Here is a 20784-nt window from a genome sequence, read left to right as displayed (position 1 = left end):
GGTTCTATCCCTTCTCCAGCTAACTCACCATCTCCCACTCTGCACAGATGTAAGGTCCTGGTCTCAGTATGACCAACAGGTTCGCTAGAGCTGCCTCATTCAGAAAGGCAATGAGGTCCCGGCTGCCATTAAAGTTATAGACCCCAGGCTGTGGCTCGTGGTAGTTCCAGGGCACATAACTGAGAAAGGAAGAGGTTAATAGGGCCCAAGGTGGAGAGACGCCAGGGAGGCCTAACGGCTCAGGCCTTGCAGGGAATCTCCAGGAAGCGGTTGGAAGGAGGTCCTGGCCTGCCCTTTCCCACCCTTGGCCTAGGAGTCCTGGCAGTCTTCCTGTCCCGACCTCCTTTATAAGGGGGTGGTAGAAAGAGTAGATCCCATCCCTCCGCGGCTCTTGCAAGCACTTCTTACAACTGCACGGCGTTGAGGCCGCTCCATCGCATCTTCAAAAGCCGGTCGGCCCAAAGCACCCGTGGTACCCGAAAGTAGTGCAGGCTGCCAGACACATAGCGGAACGGGGCCCCGTCTAGGAGAAACCGGTCATGATCCCTATCCACTACGAACGACCGAGTGTCTGCCTACAAAGAGAAAGAGACGCTGCTCAGCAGATGCCTGGAGGGAGCGTCTAGGGTCAGCGCCTGCCAAGAGCGGAGGAGATGGAACTAGCCCTGCGGGTTGTTTGGTTGTTACTTTGGACTTTCTCTCATCCGCTGGATCTGATCCCGCGTCACCGCACCCGGCCGGCTGGTTCACCGTCTCATCTTACCTGGGGCAGCAGTAGCGTCAGGCTGAGCGGCAGCAGCAAGGAACGAAGGCAGGACGGCTTCTTGGGAGCCATGGCGCTTACAGCGCTCCTCTAGTCTGAGACGGCGGACAGACCGTCACGTGTCGGATTCCTGGGAGGGAACCTCAGCGAGCAAGAGGGCGGAAACCACCTCAAGTTGCCAGGCGTTTAGCCTGGACTTCCTCTCCAGCCTGCAGCCAACCCCTTACTCTACTAGTTTGTAAAGTCCTCTACATCATGTTAAAGTGCAGTTCACGAACCAGCTTCATCAACGTCACCTGGGAACTTGTTAGAAATGGATTATCTGGCTGGGCACGATGGCTCACGCCTGTAATCCCAACACTTTGGGAGGCCGAGGCGGGTGGATCACTTGAGGTCAGGAGTTCAAGACCAGCTTGGCCAACAGGGCGAAACCCTGTCTCTACTAAAAATACAAAAATTAGCCGGGCCTGGTGGCACGCGCCTGTATTCCCAGCTACTCCGAGGGTGGGGTGGGGGCTGAGGCAGGAGAATTGCTTGAACCCGGAAGGCAGAGGTTGCAGTGAACCGAGATCCTGCCACTGCACTCCAGCCTGGGCAACAGCGCGAGACTCCGTCTCAAACAAACAAACAAAAAAAGAAATGCATAATCTCAGATCCTACCTCAGACCTATAGAATCAGAATTTGTACTTTAACGAGATTCCCAGGTGATCCTAGGCACCTTCAAAATTGAGAAGCATGGCTTTACTTGACTGGGCTCCCTTAGGACAGGGAGTGTCCTGTTCATCTCAAATTCTTAGCCTCTAGCACAGGGCCCGGTATATAGTAGGTTAAATCTGGATGAATGAATGTCAGAACCAAAGGGCTAAAACAGGTTCAGAACTAAGGAAAACCACTGGAAAATCTTCAGGGTGATCCGGGGTGTGGAAGGGAGGAACCAGGTCACAAGAAGGACCTCTTTCCTGGAGAGCCCTGTTTCAGCAAAACAGCCATTCCCTCCTGGCCATTCCACCTTCTTTGGAAGTGCACCCCTCTCCAGCTTACCCCTGCCTGCCTCGGCAACAGATGTTAAGGACAACTGCTTTGTGCCAAGGCTTGGAAATTTGTGAATTTCCGTTCCTTTTGCCTTTACAGTCTCAAGAATGGGATGTGAACATCAGGGTAATAATAATTACTGTTTATTGACACGTACTGAAGGCTATGTGTCAGATATTGTATTAAACACTGTATCTCATTTAATCTTCAACTCCATGAGGTAGATAATTATCATTTCCATTTTACAGAGGAGGAGAGGAAAGGACGGAAACATTAAGTAGCCTGTCCAAGGTCACACAACTACGTTAACAGAGCTGGCATTTGAACTAGTCAGTCTGGCCTCACAGTTAAGCTACTTAACCTTAGGTACTATTATACCTATTTTACAGCTACCAAAAGTAAGGATCCGAGAGGTTAAGTAACTTGCCCGAGGTTACACAGCTAGCATGCTATTAACACTCAGTTTAGAAACTGGAAGTCTGGTTCACAAGCCTGAGCTCTTAACCACTGAGACTAGGGGTAGTGGGATACAGGCCAGAGCCCAGAAGGTTGCACGGGATCAGGAGACCAGGCCACCAGACCCGCCCCTCCCTGGATCTCCCTCCAGGCTGCAGTGTAGTTGGCCGCTTTCTGCCCCAGAGCGCCAGAGGTATGAAGCCTCCTACCTCCAACATTGGGAGATGGAGGTCCTGGGAGCCCGGCTTTGCTCCCCTTTGGCGGAGGTGCCTGCGTCTTGACCGCACCGAAGGCCAAGTAGAGAACCCTCATCAGGGTCCTGGGACCCGTCCACCCCTAGACCTAGCTCGCCCCGGGCCTCTCAGCTCCGCGCCCCCACATCCTCCGGATGCCCAGTGGTTGCTAAGATACCGGGGGCCGTTACGCCGGCGCGGACGGATGATGTCAGCACTGCTTCCGGTCGGTGGCGCTTCGCTCTGGCCCGAGCCAGGTCAGTCGGGGAGTGCAGCTGGCCCATCCCGGGCTCTAGGCTTCTAGACCAGGGGTGGGCCCTGCCAGGAGTGGGCCTGAGCCTCGCACGTCCTCTGAAACTACGCTGTGCTCTGCCTTTGCGGCGCGACGGGCGTGGGAGCGGGGGCTGCCCAAAGGTGGGCTGGGGTTGGAGGAAGTGGCCCGGTAGCCGCTGTGTGTCCTGAGGCCGTAAGGCCCCTGACCCCACCCTTGAAGCTGGCGACGGAGCAGGGCCCGTTTTCTCTACACAATAGTGTAGGTTCCAGAGACGTGGGCCTGAGCTCTGCGCATTGGTACTTCATGGGTCGTCTGGATTGTGCCGGACCTGTGACCCTGCCGTTGTTTCCTTTCCAGCATGATCCGCTGGGCCCCCAGCGCATCTCCTGGAAGAGGCCACTCACCCTGGACGAGCTCTTCGGTAGCCTCAGACCGTCCTTGAAGAGGATGACTGAGACATTATGGGCCACGCGCTGTGTGTCTGCTCTCGGGGAACTGTCACCATTGACAATAAGCGCTACCTCTTCATCCAGAAACTGGGGGAGGGGTGAGTGTTTGGAAGTCAGTTAACTAGTCCTCAAGGTTATGGTCATTGAAGGACAGCGGTGTGCAGATGCTTGGGGCACAAGAGTTTTATCCCTGTCCGTGTCCTCTCTCACCTGACAGAGCCTAGCTACACAGTATCAAGAAGGTGGATTCTGGAGCCAGGCCTGCTAAATCCACCTCGTGTGACCTTGATAAACCATGTTTTTTTCATCTGCTTAATGGAGATGATTATCATCCCTCACTGATGGAGTTGTGAGGATTAAATGAGATAATGTGTATCAAATGTCTCACCCAATGCCTGGTTCACAAGTACTTGATAAGTGTTGGCTATTATTTATTTAGCATCTGTCAAGTGCAGAGGTCTCTATTATGACCATAGGACCTCAAAGATTTCTATATCTCTGCTCCTGAGGAGCTCACAGTGTAATATTCTTCAGATTTCTCTTAGAGCCACATCTTGGGAAGGTTTCTGCTAAATAGGAAGGACACCCCACTCCCCACCAGGAAATTTCTCTAGGTCCAAGCCATGTGGGAGATGACCATGGCCCTTCGTTGACCCCTTTGGCCCACAGCGGGTTCAGCTATGTGGACCTAGTGGAAGGGTTACATGATGGACACTTCTACGCCCTGAAGCGAATCCTGTGTCACGAGCAGCAGGACCGGGAGGAGGCCCAGCGAGAAGCCGACATGCATCGCCTCTTCAATCACCCCAACATCCTTCGCCTGGTGGCTTACTGTCTGAGGGAACGGGGTGCTAAGCATGAGGCCTGGCTGCTGCTACCGTTCTTCAAGGTCAGAAAGACTCCTGGTTATGGAGGGGGTTGCAACAGAGCCACCTACTCAAGGGCTGTGTGAGCAGTCCAGCATGTTAGGAAGCGGGGACCGTGTCCTGGGTTTGGCCACTTCAGATTTTCAGTTCGAGGTGTGTATCATGAAAGGGCTGATAGGCTTTGGCATAGGGAAGGGATCAGGCCGAAGGAGCAGAGGCTCCAAAAACATCTCCAACTGTAGGGAAACTTGTGTTGCAGAGAGGTACGCTGTGGAATGAGATAGAAAGGCTGAAGGACAAAGGCAACTTCCTGACCGAGGATCAAATCCTTTGGCTGCTGCTGGGGATCTGCAGAGGCCTTGAGGCCATTCATGCCAAGGGTTATGCCCACAGGTCAGTGGGAGGACCCTGTGTGCTTGCTGGGGCCCAGAGGAAGAGCCTCACCAAGAGAAATGGGAGGTCTCTGTTCTCCCAAGAAACAGCCTTTTGCTTGCTGGGATTCCAGGCTTCCTGTCCAGAGATGCTCATAGGTCACTTCTACTTCTCTACAGGGACTTGAAGCCCACCAATATATTGCTCGGAGATGAGGGGCAGCCAGTTTTAATGGACTTGGGTTCCATGAATCAAGCATGCATCCATGTGGAGGGCTCCCGCCAGGCTCTGACCCTGCAGGTAAAAGAGTCTCCAGGTTCCTTTTCTCACCTGTTCCCCATTCCCACCCCTTCTGGTGCATATCCCAGTTTGGTCACATGACCATGACCTGTGCCCCACTTTTGAGCTCTGGGATCACTGTTCCAGGACTGGGCAGCCCAGCGGTGCACCATCTCCTACAGAGCCCCAGAGCTCTTCTCTGTGCAGAGTCACTGTGTCATCGATGAGCGGACTGATGTCTGGGTGAGGAGCATGTGGATGGGTATCTGGGTAGGGAGGGCTGTGGCTCTTTACCCACTGTGGAGTAGAGTAGGTCGTTGGTTTCTGTTACATGGGGCCCCAGGAACCACAATATGTCCCCATCCACTTCAACTTCCTTCCTGGGAAATGTCACTGATACTGTACCCAGTTGCACCGGATGTGGTATAATCCATGCCCCTGAACAAGGTGAGTACAGCTCAGTGTCAGTACTGAAGGCACTGGCTAAGCAGGGGCTAAGCTAAGCAGGGGCTGTGGAGGTCTCCAGCTGACTGGCAGTTTCTCTGGGCCCTGGTGGTGCCATGTGGCTGAGGTCAGCCTATTCTTTTTAGCTTATATAGTCTCCTTTTACCACAGAAGTAAAGGGAGAGATGTCACCTCCATTGGTCCCTTTCTAGGGACTAACCAAGTTATACTCAGTCCCTAGGCTGCGTGCTATATGCCATGATGTTTGGGGAAGGCCCTTATGACATGGTGTTCCAAAAGGGTGACAGCGTGGCCCTTGCTGTGCAGAACCAACTCAGCATCCCACAGAGCCCCAGGTGAGTGAGCAATGAATGGGGTATCAAGTGTTTTAGACTCCCCCGGGTATTAGCTGAGTTGACAGATAGGTGTCATCCAGTCACCCTGTGCTCCTCCCTCCGCAGGCATTCTTCAGCATTGCGGCAGCTCCTGAACTCGATGATGACCGTGGACCCGCATCAGCGTCCTCACATTCCTCTCCTCCTCAGTCAGCTGGAGGCGCTGCAGCCCCCAGCTCCTGGCCAGCATACTACCCAAATCTGAAAAAGCAGCATGTTGAGAAGATGGCCGCTTGTGCCTTGGAAAGAGGTTCCCATCGTCATTGGAATCTCCACCCATTCCATCCAGGACTTCTCTTACACTTGAGGGTAGCGGGGTCAGGACAATCATCTCAGTCCTGCATCTGCTGTTCTGCTTTCTTCCCTCCAAGAGCAAAACCTGGGCAAGGGGACTTACTGAGTGGGGGTGGGTGGGGGTTGGGAAAAGGGAAACTGGTGGGATATGGAACATGGCTCTGAGCAGGACTTTTGAGCTCACATAGTGTTCTGACTCCAAATCTGGGAGTAGGAGAATGTATAAACAAGAATAAAGTGGAAGCAGGTTGGTGTGGATCTTAGTCTCAGTGTTCCTGGAGTGAGAGAAGAGGTACAAGGGGCCCAAAGTCTGGTTGCCATTTCCAGGCGAACCGCCTGGGAAGAAGGAGGAATGGTGAAGAGTCAGCAATGGTGTGACTTCATTCCACAGGAGGTTGGTTAGCAGTGGACAGTTCTAGCTTGTCTTAGATCAAAACTTAGAGCTGCTTGGGCTCAAGCTGGCATCTGCCTGTGTCAAGAACTAGGGCCCCCTAAAAGCACTCGACTAGTTTTTTCCTTCCTTCACTCCTGGGGAGTAGCTTAGTCAAAGCTGCCCAGCCGGTTTGCTAGGCAAAGGCCTCTGGGTGGAGACACCTGAGGAAGCTTTAAGACAGGTAGATTACAGGTCTCCCATCCTCAGCCTAGGGGCGAGGGGAGTGGAGGTGGCAGCGGCAGCTGTTTTGGCCTATGTCTCCCTGATTGTTCAAGCTCATACATGGTTAATGATTAATGAGGCAATGTGGTGTGGCAGTATCCAGCTGCCACTTCCTGCCTACTCTGAGTAAACAAGGGCCCTGTCTTAGCTGGGCTTCAAACCTGTTCCCTAGGGAAGGGCTCTGTTCCCTGAATCACCAGGGAGGAAAGGCAAGGGCAGGGTTGGCATCTCCTGCTCTTAGGCGATCCAAGCCTCCTCCCCCCAACCATGTCCACCCCACAGTATGACATCAGCATGGGGCCTGGGGCTCCTGTTAGCGAAGTTGAAGCTTTCCCCAGGGCCCTAGCAGGAGTCTCCCACCAGCTAGCACGGAGGCTGAGGCCAGAAAGAAATCACAAACAGAGGGGAGATGACCTGACTTTTAATGGCACAGCCCCAGCTCCAGCAAAGCAGCAAGACAGGAAGCTATGCAAAGCTGCTCAGAGGTGCAGTGGCACAAACAACTCTAGGAGATTGCCTGTGTTCCTTCCCATCCCCCAAGCTTATGACGTGGCTCCATGCCCAGGAACTCTGGGCCAGCCCAGCCCCACTCCCAAACCCTCATAATGCACAGAGGAGCCTAGGCCAAGCCTTGCTTCCAGAGTTGGTAAAGGTAGAGGCAGCAGGAAGAACAGGGTAGCAGTCTAACTTTCAAAGACAGAAACCACTGGATTAAACTCCTACTTGGAAAGGAGCTGAAGACTCATCCTTCAACAGTTTGTGCCTGGATTTGGTCCTCATTTCCTCCCTATACTGAGTAACCCTAGGACTTCGATTTAAAGTCCCTGGGATTATGCTTCCTGGGCCTGGCAAGAACCCCTTTGCAGGTCTCACCTTCAGCCATGGAAGGGATAAGGGTCATGAACAGCAAACAGCAGCAGCAGCATGAAGGGGGAAGGCAGCAGAAGCTCAAGCACTCAGAGGGGACAAGAAACCGTGCAAGGAAACTGTTTATTTCGAAAGGATTTGGCAATAAACATAGTGAATAGGCTCCAGGCAGCTGCTTTATTCTTCTCCCTCATCCTCGTCCTCATAGGAGTCGATGCCCACCTCCTCGTAATCCTTCTCCAGGGCAGCCATATCCTCACGGGCCTCGGAGAACTCACCCTCCTCCATGCCCTCACCCACATACCAATGCACAAACGCCCTCTTGGCATACATCAGGTCGAACTTGTGGTCCAGGCGGGCCCAGGCCTCGGCGATGGCGGTCGTGTTGCTCAGCATGCACACGGCACGCTGCACCTTGGCCAGGTCACCCCCAGGCACCACAGTGGGAGGCTGGTAGTTGATACCAACCTTGAAGCCTGTGGGGCACCAGTCCACAAACTGAATGCTGCGCTTGGTCTTGATGGCGGCAATGGCAGCGTTGACATCCTTGGGCACCACATCTCCACGGTACAGCAGGCAGCAGGCCATGTACTTGCCATGCCGGGGATCACACTTCACCATCTGGTTGGCAGGCTCAAAGCAGGCATTGGTGATCTCTGCCACTGACAGCTGCTCGTGGTATGCCTTTTCTGCAGAGATGACTGGTGCATAGGTGGCCAGGGGGAAGTGGATGCGAGGGTAGGGCACCAGGTTGGTCTGGAACTCTGTCAGGTCCACATTGAGGGCCCCGTCAAAGCGCAGAGAAGCTGTGATGGAGGAGACAATTTGGCTAATGAGGCGATTGAGGTTGGTGTAGGTTGGGCGCTCGATGTCTAGGTTGCGGCGGCAGATGTCATAGATTGCTTCGTTGTCCACCATGAAGGCACAGTCTGAGTGCTCCAAGGTGGTGTGGGTGGTCAGGATAGAGTTGTAGGGCTCGACCACGGCTGTAGACACCTGGGGAGCTGGGTAGATGGAGAATTCCAGCTTGGATTTCTTGCCATAGTCAACAGAGAGCCGCTCCATCAGGAGTGAGGTGAAGCCAGAGCCAGTGCCCCCACCAAAGCTGTGGAACACCAGGAAGCCCTGAAGTCCTGTGCACTGGTCAGACTGAAAGGCAAGAACGAGAAAGAACAGTTTAGGTAGGGGAGGGGCCTGAGGGACTCTATCACCTGGCTCCATAAAGCATAAGATACATCAGCAGTCAGGGCAAATATTGAGGATGCCATAGCAGCACCACACTGGAGACCATGTACAGTTAGAGATGACCCCCTGAAAGGATCTGAAAAAAAATACTCCTGACCATTAGCACAGTCTCAAAAGTTCCCTCCCTCCCAAGACAAATTCTCACCAGCTTGCGGATCCGATCCAGCACTGGGTCAATGATCTCCTTGCCAATGGTATAGTGACCACGGGCATAGTTGTTGGCAGCATCCTCTTTCCCAGTGATGAGCTGCTCCGGGTGGAAGAGCTGTCGGTATGGGCCATTTCGGATCTCATCTGGAAGGGCAAAAACCACAAAGCTATACTCAGCAGGGACCTTCCTCCCCCAGGGTGGTAGCTACGGCCAGATGCATGGAAGGACTCATCCTTCTGCCAGCCTGAGATACCAGAGTGTGAGAGAAACCCAGACCAGCTGCCCAGGCCAGTCTCAGATCAGCTTGCCTTCTGCAGCTTCAAATACGGCTAGGAATTTTCAGGGCCAGGAATGCCTGGTCTAAATACCCTTTCCCTCCAGGGAGAAGCTTTGAGTCATGCTCCACCCCCTTCAATTTTGTCCCCACTTCCTCTCACCAATGACTGTAGGCTCCAGATCCACAAAAACTGCCCGGGGTACGTGTTTTCCAGCACCAGTTTCACAGAAGAAGGTGGTGAAGGAGTCGTCCCCTCCACCAATGGTCTTGTCACTGGGCATCTGCCCATCAGGCTGAATCCCATGTTCCAAGCAATAGAGCTCCCAGCAGGCATTGCCCATCTGGACACCTGCCTGCCCCACGTGGACTGAGATGCATTCACGCTGAGGGATATAGAGAGGGGACACAGCATGAGCCCCACATCCACAAGTCCTCACCTTGCAAGTCTCTCTTCCACCCTACCAGTCCATCTACCAGCTAGGATGACTCAGTTGGCAAGAGTGGAGGCTTGGGGCTGGGCAGAGGTGAGAAGAGACTAGCAGCCTGGCTGGGCTCCCAGGTACAGGACTCCCCACCTGGAGGCACCTAGCAGTGCAGGCCAACCTCTTAGCCCACTTCTCAGTGGGGAATCTGTCAAGTGAGCACTGTGGCTCCACATGACAAAAGAAGGTTTCCTAGAGGTATGGGTTTACAGCTAGAGGCCCCCCCACCTGATTAATTCTTTGCTTTGAGTATGAACAGCTAGAATTCATAGAACCCTTTCCCTCTTTCTCTCCTGTAAGCTGCAGAGGTGTCTCAGCCATCCAATCTGGCATCAACTGACCACACGCCATCAGGATGCCCTCCTCCCTCACCTTTAAATCCCATCTGGCTCTGGGGATCAATCCCATCTGGCTCCTCTCCCCACCTCCACCCCCGCACCCTGGGTGTCTTCACCACTTTCATCTCCCGTGTCAGCCCGCGCGGAAATAGCGGCGGTAATGCTTGTAAGCTCAGACAGCAGGGGCCAGCAATAAGGTTTGAGGGTACTGGGCGCTCACTGCCTTAGGCTCCGTCCCTGTCAGCCCGAAATTAACCCCTAAAGCACTAAAGTGCGGCAGGGCCCGCGCGCTCTTCCCACACCGAAATGGCGGGGTGACGGTTTCCAAATACCCAGAAAAGGAAGTGGAACCTGCAGTGAGGCCCCAGAGGTAACCCGCCTTGTCCCGGGCAGGATGGGCGCCATCCTGCTGCCCAGCCCTACATCCGCTCTCCCTCTGAAGTCTTTACAGTTATTTCCCAGCCCAAAGCGGGGATTGGGTTTCGGCCCCCGCTCCTGGGCTATAAATACCACCCCCTACATGCACCTCTCTCCCCTCCCCCCAACCTGGCCTCGGCCCGCGCAGTGCTCAGCGCCAGCTGTCTCTGCCCATCCGCACACCCGGGCTCCTGCTGGAGAGGGCCGGCTCGCTTCAGGAGGCCGAACCCCGTTCCCACCACCCCTCTCAGCTCAGAAGCGGGGTGCTGAGTCACGGGGGGGGGTGGTTCTGTGGATAGTTGGAATGCATACACAGAAGAAAGGGGGATGCGGCACCAGGTAACCTGACCCCTTCCACCTTCTAGCGCCAAGCACGTGCTCGGTCAGTGCTGGGGACCAGGGACTGGGGATGTAAGAGGGCAGCCAAACGCGTCTTCTTTTGCCCGCGGAAAGGACGGGGCGCGGGCCCGCGTGACTCTCATACAGAGTCGGGACACAAATGCTCGTAAGGCAGGAGCAGAGTGCCAGAAGGGTTCCTCTCTGTTACTGAAGAGTCGCACTCCACCCCAAGCCCCAACCCCAGCCACCGAAGGTGATCTATACGGCTCGGCCAAAGTCACCAGGAGGGGGTTGGGGAGGAAGGATGCAAAACCCTCGCACCTCCTGGAGACCCGGAACGCCCGGTGGAGGTCCCCGAGCATGCCTGGAAGGAGTGTCCCCCAAAGGAGAGGGGCAATTAGGGGACGGGCGCGACCCCAACGGGGCCGCACTCACCATGGTGAGTCCGGGCGGTGCGTCTCACGTTGAGTCGGGGTGACGGGTCTCTGTGAGAACTGCGCTAGCTGCAGTGCCGCACCGCCCTTATAGGCGGGGGGGCGGGGCCCGCGTTCTCCGCTCGCCCACTAGAGGCTGGGCGGCCCGCAGGCCACGCCTCCCGGGAGGGTAAGCGGCCCCGAGGGGCGGAGCCTGGCCGGGTACCCTCCCCAAGCTGCGCGGGGGTCCCTCACCTGTCCCGCTGGGATTAAGAGTCGCGACTCGGGCTTTAACCATTCTTTCCTCGTTTTGAGCCGACACGCTGGGCTCCCGAGGGCCTCCGCGGAGATGCAGGGTGCTGTGGCAGGGCGAGTCTCACCTGCACCTGCGTCCCGGAGGCACCGGTCATCCAGCTGTTCTGACTTAGGTCGGGAGCAGGCGAGGCGGTCCTTCCCGAGGGGCCACAGCTGGCCTTCACCCCTGCCCTTCCAGCCCTGCCTCCCAGGAGACTCGGGCCGGCTGTGAGGCTGTGGCGCGTCCCCGGGGAGCCCTTGCCAGCTGCCTGACGCTTCCTGGTCCCCGGCCGGGGCGGCAGGCTTTCGCCGACGCCTGTGGACAGCCGAGGACCCAGAACTGCACAGCCTGAGCCCCAGATTGCCGATGCCTTAGGCGATCCCGCAGAGTCGAGCCCCGCAACCTGTCGGCCAGGGCCGACCCCGGAATCTGCCGCGGCTCCCCGGCCGCCCGCGGGTCAGTGGCCCTGTCATCAGCGCAGTCACTATGATGCCCTTGCTGTGGGCACCTGCCCACTGTCCTGCTGCCAGAACTGCGGGAGCGCTGACGGGGAGACCTCAGGACCTGGATTCTCCTCCAGGCTACCCTGTGTGACCTTGGGCAAGTGACTTAACCTCACTGAGTCCTTGACATTTTCGTGGGTGAAAAGGAGACGGTGATGTCATAGTGGAAACATTGTTGTAAGCTATCAAAATGTCTGTTGACTCTGAAGAGAAAAGAAGAAAATCGAGATTGTCATATCTTGGATGATTCTGACTTTCTTGGTCTCTTCTGTCTCTAAGCCAAGAGCAGGATCTGCAACCCGCACCTTAATGGTCTCAGCACTCGGCCCCTGGTCTCCTCAGAAGCCCTTCTTTCTACATTTCATTCCGTTCTCCCCACCCCATCTTTTCAAGCTACTTCTGCTTTCCCTCTCTCTCTCTCTTTTTTTTTTTTTTTTTTTTTTTGAGTCAGTGTCTTGCTCTGTCACCCAGGCTAGAGTGCAGTGGTGCAATCTCAGCTCATTGCAACCTCCATCTCCGGGCTCAAGGCCATCCTTCTACCTCATCCTTCCACCTCAGCCTCCTCAGTAGCTGGGACCACAGGCATGCACCACCATCATGCCCAGCTTATTTTATTTATTTATTTATTTTTGAGATGGAGTTTCGCTCTTGTTGCCCAGGCTAGAGTGCAATGGCACGATCTCGGCTTACCTCAACACCCACCTCGCGGGTTCTAGTGATTCTCCTGCCTCAGCCTCCGGAGTAGCTGGGATTACAGGCATGCGCCACCACGCCTGGCTGAGTTTTGTATTTTTAGTAGAGACGGGGTTTCACCATGTTGGTCAGGCTGGTCTCCAACTCCCGACCTTAGATGATCCGCCTGCTTCAGCCTCCCATCAGCCTCCCAAAGTGCTGGGATTACAGGTGTGAGCCACCACGCCTGGCCTTATTTTTTGTATTTTTAGTAGAGACAAGGTCTCGCCATATTGTCCAGATTTGTCTCGAACTCCTGAGCTCAAGCGATCCACCCACCTCAACCTCCCAAAGTTCTGGGATTACAGGCCTGAGCAACCACCCCGGCCTGCCTTGCGTTTTCTAATTGTCTCCCTTCACTGGGGAAAGTCATCTGGCAGTGCCCCAGGTGCTGCTGGTTTGCAAATCTTAAGAAACCTGTCTTCCTGGCTCTACATCACTTGGAAAGGATTCACTCCACCCTCCCCCATCACCTGACAACACAACATAATACCATGAAAGAACTAGTGATGGCAACTCTCTATCAACAAAATAGGCAAGGCATGGAAAGGAATATAGTGAAATATGACAAGGTCTTTCTTCCCAGTAGACTTGCCATCTGATTGGGAGAACAAGACTCATTCATAAGAAGAAAACTGACAGGGGCGTATAATGAGGCTTCTTTGGGAAATAAGGTCATGGTCCCTACAAAGAAAGGAGCCGTGGTGACTACAGGACACATGGCAGTAGGTTGCAGACCCCCCCCCCCCGAACCTCTTTTTCCTTGTGCTCTCCTATCCTAGCAGAATGAATGTAAAAAGAGACTTGAGCTATCTTAGGAAAAACCCTAAACCTCTTTGACCTTCAGGTGCAGATTCTTCATTTGCAAAACCGGGATAACAACTTCAGATTGTGAGTATCAGATGAATTTAGAGATGTACATATTCGCATCAAGGCACTGTGTAAGTAGCTGTGACATTTATTTTAGTGCATATAGCACATCATGCTATAGTTATTTGTGTACATGTCCATCTTAATATTATAGATAGCAAACTATTGGAGGTAAGGACTGTGTCTTATTCATCTTTGTTTCTAGCTCCTACCATAGTGCTTAGCACACCTGGTAAGCATTTGCTAAGTGTGTGTCAGAAGAATTGTTTCACTTCAGAGACGGTAGGCAGAAGAATGCTCCCCCATAAAGATGTCCACATCCTAATCTCCAGGACCCGTGACTGTTACCTTACATGGCAAAGTACTTTGAAGATGTTATTAAGGTAAAGATCTTGAGATAGGGAGATGATCCTGGGTTATCCCAGGTAGGCCCAATGTAATTTCAAGGGTCCTTATAAGTGAAAGACAGAGGCAGGAGGGTCAGAGTCAAAGAAGAAGAGGTCAGACCTGGTGTGGTGGCTCATGCCAGTAATCCCAACACTTTAGGAGGCTGAGGTGGGAGGATCACTTGAGGTCAGCAGTTTGAGACCAGCTTGGGCAACATAGTGAGACCCTGTCTCTACGAAAAAATAAAAATTATAAAATAAAGAAGAGGTCAAAAGTAAGTAGAGGTCAGAATGATGTGATTGTTGGCTCTGAAGAGGGATAGGGGCCATGAGTAAAAGAATATGGGCAGCCTCTAGAAGATGGAAAAGTCGAGGAATAGATTCTCCCCTAGAATTTCCAGAAGGAAGGCAGGCAATCTGGCCAACACCTTGATTTCAGTTCTGTAAGACCCATTTTGGCATTTTTTTTTTTTTTTAAGATGGAGTCTCACTCTGTTGCCCAGGCTGGAGTGTAGTGGCGCGATCTCGGCTCACTGCAAGCTCTGACTCCCAGGTTCAAGTGATCCTCCTGCCTCAGCCTCCCGAGTAGCTGGGACTACAGGCATGTGCCACCATGCCTGGCTAATTTTATATTTTTAGTAGAGATGGGGTTTCACAGTGTTAGCCAGGATGGTCTTGATCTCCTGACCTTGTGATCCACCCACCTCGGCCTCCCAAAATGCTGGGACTACAGGTGTGAGCCACTGCGCCCAGCCTTTTTTTTTTTTTTTTTTTTTTTTTGAGACAGGATCTTGCTCTCTTGCCCAGGCTGGATTGCAGTGCTGAGGCAGGAGAATCGCTTGAACCTGGGAGGCAGAAGTTGCAGTGAGCCAAGATTGTGCCATTGCACTCTAGCCTGGGCAACGAGAGCGAAACTCTGTCTCAAAAAATATATATATCCACACACACACTATATATATATATTTTATAGATATTGGGTCTTGCTGTGTTGCCCAAGCTGGTCTAGAGCTCCTAGCCATAAGCTCTCCTCCTGCCTCGGCCTCCCAAACTGCTGAGATTACAGGCATGAGTCACTGCACCTGGCCCATTTTGGGTGTTTTTTTTTTTTTTTTTTTTTTTTGGAGACAGAGTCTCTCTGTGTCACCCAGGCTAGAGTGCAGTAGTGTGATCTCAGCTCTCAGTGCAATGCAACCTCCACCTACCAAGTTCAAGCGATTCTGCTGCCTCAACTTCCCGAGTAGCTGGGATTACAGGTGCGCAGCATGCCTGGCTAATTTTTGTATTTTTAGTAGAGACAGGATTTCACCATGTTGGACAGGCTGGTCTCGAACTCCTGACCTCAGGTAATCCACCTGCCTCGGCCTCTCAAAGTGCTGGGATTACAGGCATGTGCCACCATAACTGGCCTCATTTTGTTTTGTTTTGTGTTTGTTTTTGTTTTTGTTTGACACAAGGTCTGGCTCTATCGCCCAGGCTGGACTGCAGTGGCGCAATCTCAGCTCACTGCAACCTCCACCTCCCGGCCTCTAGCCATCCTTCCACCACAGTCTCCTGAGTAGTTGGGACTACAGGTGTGCACCACCATGCCTGGCTAGTTTTTTGTTGTTGTTGTTGTATTATTAGTAGAGACGGGGTTTCACCATGTTGCCCAGGCTGGTCTTGAACTTGTGAGCTCAAGTGATCTGCCTGCTTCAGCCTCCCTGAGTGCTGGGATTACAGGCATGATTCACCATGCCCAGCCCACCTGGCTCATTTTGGACTTCTGAACTCCAGCCCTGGCAGATAACAAATGTGTGTTGTTTTAAGCTATGATTTTTATTACAATTTGTTACAGTGACAGTAGGAAAATAATATGACAACAATAGAGGTGTGTAGAAGCTACCATCTTAAGATGGGCAACAAGCTCCCTCCAGTTCGCCACAGTCCTCATCACTCTCTGTGTCTCCCTGACACAGAACACAAGTGTCTGTTGTCATTTAACTTCATATGATCAGCCCACGTTACACATTTATGATACCCTGGACACTGTAGCTAAGAGTTTATAATCCTTGAGCATGCTTTCTAGCTGACAAAATGGAGAAGACATGGGTGCCGGAAGAAATGCCCAAGATGGCTGGGAGCGGTGGCTCCCACCTGTAAATCCCAGCACTTTGGGAGGCCGAGGCAGGCGGATTATGAGGTCAGGAGTTTGAGACCAGCCTGGCCAACATGGTGAAACCCCGTCTCTACTAAAAATAATAAATAAATAAATAAATAAATAAATAAATAAATAAATAAATAAATTAGCTGGGCATGGTGGCAGGCACCTGTAATCCCAGCTACTCGGGAGGCTGAGGCAGGAGAATCGCTTGAATCTTGGCGGCAGAGGTTGTAGTGAGCTGAGATCGCACCACTGCACTCCAGCCTGGGCAATAACAGTGAGACTCTGTCTTAAAAAAAAAAAAAAAAGAAAAGAAAAAGAAATGCCCAAGGCATGTTAGTGAAATACAGATTCTGCTTCTGATTGTGTGTGTGTGTGTGTGTGTGTGTGTGTGCTCGCGTGTGTGTATGTCCTCAGGATGTATACAATGTATACAGATCCCCAGAATTAGGGCCATAAACTCTGTGTGAGTATGCAGGTAATGGTCCATTTTACCAGATCAAAAACTTTTAGACATTCACAGACATGTACAGAATCTAGAAAATGCTACCAGACGTTGAATTACTTTTCTAATTCACTCTCCCGTTGAATTACTTTTCGGTCCACCTACCTATATGTGTACTCTCCCTCTGGGTCTCTCTCCCTCTTCTCCTTTCCCATTATCATCTCCATCTTTTCCGACCCCTTCCCAGGGTCTCACCTTTATCTTGGAGCAGGGCAGCAAGGCACTCAAAGTTTAAAATGTTTGCACTGACTCTATCTGGGAGAGATAGAGCCACAGCCTTAATGATGTGCATCCTTCAGTTTTTCCAGACTAGAGCATCTCCCAGCCATCCTCCTTCTCACAGCACTGCCTTTACAAAAGGGGTAGCCCTATTCATCATATATCCATGAATTCACCCCTCAATACTCTCCCTGCAGACTTGACTCACATGCTCCGCTGAGATGCTTTTGCCAAGGTCTCTAGTGGCCTGCCTCTTGCCAAATCCAGAGGCCACACATCTCCATCTTCATCTTTCTTAGCCGCTCACAGCAGTATTTCTCATGGTCGATTCTTCTTTCCTTCTTGAAATTCTTTTTTCTTGGTTTTGATGACAGCACCGGCTTCTAGCTTTTGTCCTGGCCCCTCTTTCTTGGTGGCCTCTGATAGCTTAACTTTAAATGGTGTTCCCTATAGCCCAGTCTCAGGTTCTCTTATTTCCTTCATTTATTTTTCTCCCTGAAGGAGCAATTGTTGAAGCTTGGAAATGAATATATGAGGTTTTATTATATTATCTCTACTTTTAGGTATATTTTTAATAATGTTCATCATAAAAAGTTGTTGTAACATTTTTGGAATTATTTAAAAAGGAATAGAACTAGAGTATATACATTCCCATATAATAGTGAAGGAATAAGGAATAATATTAGGAATTAAGGAATAGGATAAAAAGAAATGAATGTCATATATATGCTGATGACTCAAATTTTTATCTCCATTTCTGACCTCTCCTCTGAACTTCAGATTCATATGACTAATTGCCTTCTTGACATCTCCACTTGAAAGCCCATTAGACATCTCAAACATAACACAGTCAACATGGAACTCTGTTTTCTGCCCTCACCCCACTCCCTGCCAAACCTGCTTCTGTTCTAGGCGTCCCAGTCTGAGTGATCATCTTCCTTCCAAGTGTTTGAGTTAAAATCTCAAGATTGGCCGGGCACGGTGGCTCATGCCTGTAATCCCAGCACTTTGGGAGGCCAAGGCAGGCGGATCACCTGAGGTCAGGAGTTTGAGACCAGCCTGATCAATATGGTGAAACGCCGTCTCTACTAAAAATATAAAAATTAGCCGGGCTTGGTGGCAGGCACTTGTAATCCCAGCTGCTTGGGAGGCTGAGGCAGAAGAATCGTTTGAATCCAGGAGGCGGAGGTTGCAGTGAGCCGAGATCGCACCATCGCACTCCAGCCTGGGGGAAAGAGCGAGACTTCATCTCAAAAAAAAAAAATAAATAAATAAAATAAAATAAATAAAATCTTTATTTTAGGATCACTTTCCTCTCTCTCTCTCTCTCTCTCTCTCTCTCCCTCTCTCTCTCTCTCTCTCCTCTCCCTCTTTTAAGTTAGAATTTTTTTGGCTGCAAATAATGGAAAGCCTAACTTATCATGGCTTGAACAATGAGGGCATTTATTATCCCACAAGAAATCTGAGTATAGGGCCTTTCCAGGGTTGATTCAGTCATGTCACCAATAACTCCAGTGTTTCTAGCTTTCTGCTCTGTCATCCTCAAAGAGCGGGTGACATCTTCCCTCAGGAACACAAGATACAGCAGCTCTAAGTATCATGTCCTTATATGACTCTGTCTTAAGGCAGGAAATGGGGGGCTTCCTCCCACATCTGTTTTTATCAGGAGAAAAACCTTTCCTTGAAGCGCCCTAGCAGACTTCCCCCTTCTATCTCACTAGCTCCTGCCTAAACCAGTCACTGGAGGGAGGGAGTTAAACGGCCATGGATGGTTTGGATTAACCTGTACACACCCCTAGGTCTGGGGGAAAGCTGTCTTCCTCGAGCAAGTGCAAGGGTGAATACTCAGATAAAATCAGGACCTTGCCAGTGAAGAATTAGGCAGGGGCAGGCAAGGCTGTTGAGAAGCTCTGCCACCTCCTACACTAGTATGTCCTTCACTTTACTGCCAACCCAGCTGCTTCTCACCACCCCCTACTACCATCCCGTTATTCCTAGATGCCTTCAGCAGCCTCTGAACCAGCTTCCTGCCTCTAGGCTTGAAACCCTAATGCAGTCTCCACACAGCAGTTGCAGTCATCTCTCTGAAACACAAGCTAGGCAACGACGCTTGCTTCAAACCCTCCCATTACACTTATATAAAAGCCATTCTCCCTCCAAGGCCCCTCCACCTCTATGATCTCATCTTGTAGAGCTCTCTCCCTTCCTCACTCTGGGTTTTTGGACACACTAGGCTGGTTCCTACTTATGACTGTTTGCACTTGCTATTCTGTCTGTCTGGAGAACTGGTTTCCAGATCTTGCCTGGCTGACTCCTCACCATTCAGCCCTCAGTTCAAATATCACCTTCTGACCAGGCACGGTGGCTCACGCCTGTAATCCCAGCACTTTGGGAGGCTGAGGCGGGCAGATCACGAGGTCAGGAGATCGAGACCATCCTGGTTAACCGGTGAAACCCCATCTCTACTAGAAATACAAAAAATTAGCCTGGCGTGGTGGCGGGCGCTTGTAGTCCCAGCTACTCGGGAGGCTGAGGCAGGAGAATAGCGTGAACCCAGGAGGCAGAGCTTGCAGTGAGCTGAGATCATGCCACTGGACTCCATCCAGCCTGGGCAACACAGTGAGACTCCATCTCAAAAAAAAAAAAACAACACAAAAAACCCAAACAAAAACAAATATCACCTTCTTGTAGAGTGGCTTCTTCTCTGTTCAGTCTAAAATAGCAGCCCCTGCATATCTTTCTGTTCCATTATCCTGCCTTGTTTTCTTCACATGCTTATTGCTATCTGGAATGTTCTTGTTTGTTTATTGTCTGTCTTCCCGATGAAAATGAAAGCTCCATTTTATTTCTTTTTGAGACAGGGTCTTACTGTGTCACCCAGGCTGGAGTGCAAGTGGCATGATCACGGCTCACTGCAACCTTGACCTCCTGCGCTCAAGTGAGCCTCCCTCCTCAGCCTCCCAAGTAGCTGGGGCCACAGGCATGTGCCACCACACCCAGCTAATTAAAAAAAATTTTTTTTTTTTGTAGAGGCAGAGTCTCACTATGTTGCCCAGGCTAGAATGTAAGCTTCTTAAGAGCATAAACTTTCCAGGCACGGTGGTTCACACATGTAATCCCAGAACTTTGGGAGGCCAAGGCAGGCAGATCACCTGAGGTCAGGAGTTCGAGACCAGCCTGACCAATATGATGAAACCCCCATCTCTACTAAAAATACAAAAATTAGCCAGGCATGGTGGCATGCACCTGTAATCCCAGCTACTTAGGAGGCTGAGACAGGAGAATCGCTTGAACCCGGGAGGCGGAGGTTGCAGTGAGCTGAGATAGCACCATTGCACCCCAGCCTGGGCAACAAGAGCAAAACTCCATTCCCCACCCCCCAAAAAGCATAAACTTTTGTGTTCATCACTGTATCCCTGGCACCTGAAATGGTGCTTGGCATACAGCAAGCACTCAATATTTGTTGAAGAAATTGAGTATTCATGGCCTCTTATGTTTTAACCTAGATGCATTAAAATGCTTTAAAAATCTCAGTCTTGGCTGGGCACAGTGCCTCACACCTATAATCCCAACACTTTGGGAGGCCAAGGCAGATGGATCATCTGAGATCAGGAGTTTGAGACCAGACTGGCGAACATGGTGAAACCCTGTCTCTATTAAAAACACAAAAATTAGCGGGGTGTGTTTGTGCATGCCTGTAGTCCTAGCTACTCGGGAGGCTGAGGCAGGAGAATTGCTTGAACCCAGGAGGAGGAGGTTACAGTGAGCCAAGATCACAAAACTCAGTCTTTTCACTCTGCTTTACATAAGACAGCTGACTACCATTAGGGTAGTTTTCTTTTTGGAGTTGGTGATACCTAGGCTGACTCAGAACCCAACTCCCAAGGCCAGTTGGGAGAAGTTTAAGTGCTACACAAGAGAGTTTTGAGCCCAGTGGGCCCTCTGGGCCCCCTATCACTCCATCTGGACAATAATTCCTGAGGTCCATGGTTTCATGGGCCAACCCAGTAGAAGGCTGAGCTTTCTTATCTTTGATGTGTTGGGTTGCTGGGTCTCCTCTTTGGGCCTCTTTGTTCCAGGTGGGAGACAAAA

The 20784-nt window shown here is 51.6% G+C and overlaps 3 protein-coding genes across 7 annotated transcripts in view; 1 reads left to right on the top strand and 2 right to left on the bottom strand.

The window, feature by feature from the left end:
- GLB1L (galactosidase beta 1 like) overlaps nucleotides 1-2671 on the bottom strand; it is a 7991-nt gene extending 5320 nt beyond the window's left edge. Inside the window, exons 1-4 of the mRNA XM_032755156.2 lie at nucleotides 2462-2671; nucleotides 764-893; nucleotides 409-575; nucleotides 25-179 (exon numbers count right to left, since the gene is read on the bottom strand). Coding sequence (XP_032611047.1) covers nucleotides 25-179; nucleotides 409-575; nucleotides 764-835 — 394 coding nt within the window. The 5' untranslated portion in view covers nucleotides 836-893; nucleotides 2462-2671. The remainder of the gene's footprint in view (nucleotides 1-24; nucleotides 180-408; nucleotides 576-763; nucleotides 894-2461) is intronic.
- A 27-nt stretch (nucleotides 2672-2698) lies between these two features.
- STK16 (serine/threonine kinase 16) lies at nucleotides 2699-6926 on the top strand. Of its 3 annotated transcripts, none has more exons than XM_032754430.2 (8): nucleotides 2699-2742; nucleotides 3117-3306; nucleotides 3878-4097; nucleotides 4334-4467; nucleotides 4626-4746; nucleotides 4873-4968; nucleotides 5404-5525; nucleotides 5631-6926. In XM_032754430.2, exons 2-8 carry the CDS (start codon nucleotides 3221-3223, stop codon nucleotides 5767-5769), a joined length of 918 nt encoding a protein of 305 aa, XP_032610321.1. In that variant the 5' UTR covers nucleotides 2699-2742; nucleotides 3117-3220; the 3' UTR covers nucleotides 5770-6926. The 3 variants fall into 3 exon arrangements, with proteins under 3 accessions (XP_032610321.1, XP_032610323.1, XP_032610324.1); XM_032754432.2 differs by having other exon boundaries at nucleotides 2699-3017; XM_032754433.2 differs by lacking the exon at nucleotides 2699-2742 and adding an exon at nucleotides 2753-2899 and having other exon boundaries at nucleotides 5631-6130.
- Nucleotides 6927-7489: 563 nt separating this feature from the next.
- On the bottom strand, nucleotides 7490-11855 carry LOC116468915 (tubulin alpha-4A chain). 3 transcript variants are annotated; one of them, XM_058438171.1, is made up of 4 exons: nucleotides 11423-11855; nucleotides 9214-9436; nucleotides 8771-8919; nucleotides 7490-8529 (listed from the first exon to the last, which is right to left on the bottom strand). In XM_058438171.1, the coding sequence occupies exons 1-4, from the start codon at nucleotides 11450-11452 to the stop codon at nucleotides 7558-7560; spliced, it is 1374 nt and encodes a 457-aa protein (XP_058294154.1). In that variant the 5' UTR covers nucleotides 11453-11855; the 3' UTR covers nucleotides 7490-7557. The 3 variants fall into 3 exon arrangements, with proteins under 3 accessions (XP_058294154.1, XP_032610317.1, XP_032610316.1); XM_032754426.2 differs by lacking the exon at nucleotides 11423-11855 and adding an exon at nucleotides 11298-11315; XM_032754425.2 differs by lacking the exon at nucleotides 11423-11855 and adding an exon at nucleotides 11065-11151.
- Between the last annotated feature and the right edge of the window lie 8929 nt (nucleotides 11856-20784).

This window comes from Hylobates moloch, unplaced genomic scaffold (assembly GCF_009828535.3).
Source record: "Hylobates moloch isolate HMO894 unplaced genomic scaffold, HMol_V3 SCAFFOLD_1, whole genome shotgun sequence".
Taxonomy (NCBI): domain Eukaryota; kingdom Metazoa; phylum Chordata; class Mammalia; order Primates; family Hylobatidae; genus Hylobates; species Hylobates moloch.
The sequence above is the reverse complement of the archived record's forward strand: the minus strand, read 5'-3'. Positions and strand labels throughout refer to the sequence as shown.